This window comes from Nicotiana sylvestris, chromosome 2 (assembly GCF_000393655.2).
Source record: "Nicotiana sylvestris chromosome 2, ASM39365v2, whole genome shotgun sequence".
NCBI lineage: Eukaryota > Viridiplantae > Streptophyta > Magnoliopsida > Solanales > Solanaceae > Nicotiana > Nicotiana sylvestris.
Window position 1 is genome coordinate 38,733,097 of NC_091058.1, and position 6,532 is coordinate 38,739,628.

Genomic DNA, 6,532 nt, shown 5'->3' on the forward strand with positions numbered 1-6,532 from the left:
TACGTGTAAGGAGGTGGAGGTCCTGATTTTATGTAATTTTGTAGCAGCCAAATGAAAAGAACAGTATTATTCGTGTTATATTGCTAAAAGATTAAACTTTTGAAGTTAGGGATGACAATTGGGGCAGGGCAGGATGGGGCAGGGCAACCTTTGACCCACTAAGATTTTGACCCGCCCTGCCCTGCCCCGTTTAACCTTGTTTCAAAATTTTGCCTTACCCTGCTCTATTAAGCCCTGCCCCGCCTTGCCCCGTTTAGATTCATTTTCATTTTTTTTAATTTTCTAGTAAATACTTTGTCGTACCATATTTATATAAATACCATATTTTACATCAACTATGCCAAAGAAAAACAAAGAACATCATCTTTGTTTTAAACCATCATCTTCGAAGATTAACGTGCTATTTGGTTTTAACCCATCATCTTCGAAGATTAACTATGAGAAGATACATAATTTTTAACATGTATTGAAATATTGCAATTACTTTTCAATATTTGTTGCAATTATATTTGTTTCAATATTTCAATATTTCAATTATATTGCAATTATATTTGTTTCTTAATTGTCAATATTTGTCTTTATAAGTATTGACAATTAAGAAGGGACTTCGGCATTCTTTTTAAAATTTTATCACGAATTATAAATTGCGAACAATTAAAGTTGGCATTAGTAAATGTCATGGTTGAAAATCATACAACACATGACTTCTCTCACTCTCAAGATAACGCATAGTATGTATACTTTAGATTGTCTATTTCTTTAATTGTAGCTTTCATGTTACATTCATTAATACGTAGAAAATTCTATCTTCCTTTAAAAGTATTATTTCAAATTTGTGTCTGTGACATCCTCTAGCTACTTCAATATCAATTTATGAAAAAGAAGACATGAACAATAAAGTAAGCAAGGGCCTGACCTACAACCTGCCTTGCCCCATTAAAATTTTTCAAAAATATAGTTTTGCCCTGCCTTGCCCCTCCCCGCCCCATTTACATATTTCCCTGCCCTGCCCCGTTTACTGTTTGCCCCACCCCGCCCTGCACCAATTGCCATCCCTATTTGAAGTACATGGACAGAATATTCATCCTTTCCACAACCAAAATGAGGGGGCTGAAAAAGATAATGCAGTCAACAAGATTGGGTTATTGCAATTCAGAAACATACTCTTATCTCACGAGAAAATTCCACACTGGGATTCTTCTTTAGAATGACAATACACTGACTGCTAAGAACAGTGTTACCTTAGCTACATCCTAAATAGACAAGACAAAACCATGTTTTTCTAAAGCTTCCATTTTTACTAGCACTTTGCGCCTCTTTCCTTTATCAGTTCACCTCCCCTCGCAAAACAAAATATTCTTGAGTTTCCAATTTTATTTCCTCTTCATACAATAATTTATTATCAATTTATCATAAGTATTAATCAAAATTATCTCTGCACGCGGACCACCATCAGATATAATACTTAGGATGTAACGACCATAGCTTGCTGCTGAAAAATGTTGTTAGGCTAGCGCTTCGCTCTTCAAGCTCCGCCCTTAATGACTCTAAGACTGTGTTATGGCGAACTGGGAAAGCCACTTGACTGTAAGGAGAGGAGTCCGCCCCTACTTCAATTAAAGCCCCCCCCCCCCCCATGTTTTTCCCTCTAAAGCCCCTCGCTCCACTCATTTTTGACTCTCACTACGTACTTCAACTCTATCTATTAATGAAGACGTCCTTCATGTATCTAGGAGTTCATACGAATAATGGCTAGCGGGATTTCGTATTCAATTGGAATTGCCTTAGTTGGTTTCCGAAGGGGAGGGAGAGCAGTTGATTCTGGGGATGCCCATTTGTCCACATCAAAGGAAAGGAATCAGTCCGGCAGCAAGAGAGGATTTCTGGTAGGAGAAAATTTCTTGGTAGAAAATACTTTACTCTAAGTTTCTATAGTTTTTTGTTAGAGGCCCCTTTTTTCATTTTTCTTTTGCTTTCTGTCTGAATCCTCCGTCGCTTCAATCTTCATTCGTTATCTTCCTTGTCCACAGCAGGTTGTATCATATTAACAAGTTGATATTACAAATTAAAGTTATATTAAAAGCTCGTAATTCTCCTTAAAAATTGGAAAGTTTAATTATACATGATATTTGAAAGAAAATGCTACCGTTAATTTAGTTAGTGTAGGACAAAAATTGCTTCGACTTTGCCATAAAATTGAAATGCTTTACGCGGATTTATCTTCTTTTTTTAATCGTTTCTTAAATACATTATACACGTGTCTTAGACTTGATTTCTCTTTAAATACATAGGATCATCATAAAGAAAAAAGGCTAAATTTGTTGCTTTGATTCTTTTTGCATTTCTTCTAGCCGAGAAAAAATATTTAAAAATAAGATAATATGATAATCGAAAAAATAATATTGAGCTAGCATTGAAGGCAAGATAAAGAACCAATGAATTCCTAATGAGTGTAAGTACTAAGAAAAAGAAAAGCTATATATAGCAAAATATATAGCAAAACATCACTCCTCTGAATGGTTACGTTTTGCACTTATCCCCTTCCCCTAGTTGAAACAGAAAATACGCAGTCAAATTTATAAATGGAAAACCAATAATGAATTCAGAAGAAAGACCATTCAGAAAATTCTTTTTCGACGAAACTATCTCTCAAGCCATCATTGTCTTGTTTGCGTTGAGCTCAAGGAGAACTTAAGTTTACATCAAAGGCTAAGGAAAGGGAAATCCCATAGAAAAAGAATAAATTAGTACTACTATATTATACAATTTAACTGTTTTAGCAAATTATTTTTCAGGTATTTATTTTCTAATATGTAATTATCTTGTAATTGACACGAGAGTAAAAATTATTTCACACTGCAGCATACACAAGTTAATTTTCTTACATAAAAAGTATAAAACGAAAAACGAGGCGCTTACCATCACCATGCTTTGCTTGCAGAAAAAGCAAGCAAGCAAACATGAAAGCTGGCAGAAAATATGAAGCTGATGATATCACAGCTATTGGATTTTTTCTTGACACATCTCATCACACTTCATGTATTCGTGCATGTATTGGATTCATCCATTTTACTTATCAATAAAAAGAAATTAAACTGAAAAAACGCATTTATATTATAATAGTAATATGTTTGTTTCATTTCATGATGAAATGGAACATAGTACACAAAGACTAGTCCTTAGATATTTGTAATAATTAATGTCCTTTCAAGAAACATAGTAACTACTCGATCAAAGCAGTAACTAAAAACCCTATTACTTCTTTTCTTTTTTCTTCAAAAGACGATGAAACAAAACACAACAAGAACTGATAGCTACACCCATCACTCTTCAACATCAACAACTCATCTTCTAAATCTGCATTCAAACACGAAAACAAAAACAAATAATTTGATATCTTTAGAAGATTTTACTCTAAAAAAAAATAATGCATAAATGTTATAAAAATATCTTTGAATTAGTACCAAATCAATAGTGTTGGATGGAGTTGACGTGCGAAGCAAGTAGTAGAATGCACCATGTTGGAGTGGCTGAAGGGTGAGACCCCATTCATTAGTAATGAGAGGTTCACCGGAGGAATGAATGAGAACCGCATCATCACCAAATACTTCCCTCACATTGAACGGTCCCAACCCAACCTCAAAAGCAACATCATTGATAAACACCGTTGATCTTGTGGGACCCGCATCGGTTGGCTCCACCAACCCTACAGCCAAACGTACGCAATCATGAGATAGATCACTCTGAGTAGTTCAAAGTTGTATGCTTATTAATGGAACCAATGCAGTAGTCAATATGATCTCCCCCATCCGTGCGAAACGTTTGGCCACAAATATTAGACAGGAGATCAGAAAATGGGGGCCAAAGGACAAATCTGTCCTTGTCTTATTCAGTAACAATGACAAACATAGCCATAAACATAACGTATGAGAAGATGTGAAAAGTACTTTTTGGCACTGTAGAAACTGTAAAAGTGAACATGCATCAATCACTTCCATGAAATGCCAGTAGAAGCTAAGCTAGCTGCTTTTACTTTGCATAAATGCTTAAATTTCGTATGAATAGGGACAAACATTTATTCTCATTCTCAGTTCTGGGCTATGGGGGAAAATGAGCTAGTGACTTTATATCTCCTCTTTTGTCATGAAGTTGAAAGGAAAAAGATCTTAAAGTGCACATTCATACTAGATATAGCATAATTTAGACGGATATAGCCCACCACCTACTCAACATCCGATCAAAACAAGTATGAGTAGTAAAGAATATAACACTTCAATAGCTTAAATGTCCCTCCTCTACTCTATTCCATACCAGCAACCTAGACATACAAAACAAAATAAAATGGTACTTTCTTCCCATATGACGGTGTTTGAATTTTTGCCACACACACACACACACACACACACACACACACATATATATATATATATATATATATATATATATATATATATATCAAAATATCTTAAAACTTGTGGTTTTTAATGGTCATCACATTTTTTTGACTACTAGAGTTAGACATTTCTAGTATAGAAGAGTGTCAATACTTTTCGGAATGAAACATATAAAAAGAAAGAGATGGAGTAAAAGGTTTACCTTGAATGTGACTGATGGTTGGAATAGTGGTAGAAGTAAGAGGAAAAACAGTACTATGAGTGTTAGTAGTTGGAGCTGAAGTAACAGCGTAATTCAGCTGTGACTGCAAATTAATCTTCTCATCTTCAGCTTTTTTTGAAGGAGTTTGACTTATCCCCATCCATTCACTCAGAAAAAGATGACCAGAAGAGTTTGACACATGAGAAAAACCAGTTGAGTCAGGGATGCAAAACCCTTGTGTGATAACAGCAGGAGATTGAGTTGGTGTTGGTGGTTGCACTGTGAAAAAGAAGGGTTCAGTGCTCAAGAACTCATTGTTAGCACTCTGGAAATTATAGTTTTGTTGTTGTTGTTGGTTGACTGAAGCAGTAGGGGAATTGAGCAAGTCCATCACATTTGCAGAACCAATTGAGAATGTTAAAGAAGACTTGTGATGACCAGTAGAATTCGGGGAGGATTTATCAGAGGATGAAGAAGAAGAAGTTGGAGCAGTAATGGCTACATGGGAATTAGCGATATTAGTATTATTATGAGTTTGTTGAGCTTTGTTTTGAAGGTGGCGCTGCTTGTGTTTGCTTCTTGATTTTCTGTTTTGGAACCAGTAGAAAACATTGGCATCACCAACTTGGCCATATTCTTGAAGTTTGGCTCGGATCTTCCTTATCTCATCCCTTGGAGGATTCACCATTCCTGAATTGAAGATTGCTTCTAGTATTCGTATTTGCTCTGGTCTTGGATTCCATCTTGGCTTTGGCTCTGGACTCCTCTCTTCACATCCTCCTCCTCCTACTACTTAAACCAAACAAACAAGAACCATATATCCCATTAGAAAAGAAACTCAAAAAACAAATGACAGAATTATAGGGAAAATGCAAGTTAAGTACCTGGATTGCATGGGGCTCTTTGAATGAGAGTAGAGTTGATGTCATGTTGCCATTGGTTACAGGGTTTGGACTTAAACATACTAGGCCAGTGTCTATTTGATGAAGCCATGAGATGATATGATTGACAAAAGAAGAAGATAATGAACAAAGGAACAAAACACTCTTGCTTGCTACCTTTGCTGTTGTAGTCTATGCAACCCTAACACCTCTTCTTATAGCCTCCAAACTTGCTCCTGTTTTTATTTGTTAAAATAAAAATAAAAATGTAGAGTATTAAAGGAAAAGCAAATTATAGAAATAAAAAAGACAAAACCCACAACAGGAATCGCCTGTTAAATGATAAACAAAAATAGAAATCAAATTAAATGTAAAGTGAAGATAGAGAAGGTACAGGCCCATACCCTTAGCTAGCTAGCTTGTTTACAATTCTTTTTAACTATTCAGACTGAAATATATACTTGTTCGCTACTCAAAGCCCAATTAGTTCAACCCTTGAAGAGAAGCAAAGAGAACATTGAAAGTAGCACATGCTGGGTCTTATATTAGAATCTTCATCAGAGTGAAGACAGTGAAAGCTCTTAATGCAAGAAAATTTAAAACAAAAAAATAAAATTGTGGAGAAAGAAATTAAAATTGTGGGGTTGCTTATGAAGTCTGATGAGATTGTCTCTTTGTTTTACATATTTTGAGTTTTGATGTTTTGTATGGGTAAGGGGTTCTCTTTTCTTTCTAACTTTGGGGTTTGTATGGAGAAGTGAGTATTAATGGAGAGAGGTTGAAAGGTGTGGACATAAGGGTTTGATTATTCTAATGGGAAGAGGTTGTTGCAGTTATAAATAGGGGAGAAAGCAATGGGGGTGGGGGGTTTCAAAGTCAAGATAATGCAATTGTAGTTTTTTTTTTAATTTTAGAAAACGGTGGAACAGAAGTAATTGCTCTTTGTAGATTTGAATGTTTTGGCCAAGCTTTGGATTGACTCGAGGGTCATTTTATTACTACAAACACATTTCAAGATTTTTGATTTAATGAAGGAAAAAATTTCAGTCATTTTC

General features: G+C 35.2%; 1 protein-coding gene across 2 annotated transcripts; it reads right to left on the minus strand.

The window, feature by feature from the left end:
• Positions 1-3,090: 3,090 nt before the first annotated feature.
• Positions 3,091-6,244, minus strand: LOC104240216 (WUSCHEL-related homeobox 9-like). Of its 2 annotated transcripts, none has more exons than XM_009794999.2 (5): positions 5,882-6,244; positions 5,481-5,713; positions 4,597-5,388; positions 3,465-3,706; positions 3,091-3,357 (listed from the first exon to the last, which is right to left on the minus strand). In XM_009794999.2, exons 2-5 carry the CDS (start codon positions 5,587-5,589, stop codon positions 3,352-3,354), a joined length of 1,149 nt encoding a protein of 382 aa, XP_009793301.1. In that variant the 5' UTR covers positions 5,590-5,713; positions 5,882-6,244; the 3' UTR covers positions 3,091-3,351. The 2 variants fall into 2 exon arrangements, with proteins under 2 accessions (XP_009793301.1, XP_009793302.1); XM_009795000.2 differs by having other exon boundaries at positions 4,597-5,385; positions 5,882-6,241.
• Between the last annotated feature and the right edge of the window lie 288 nt (positions 6,245-6,532).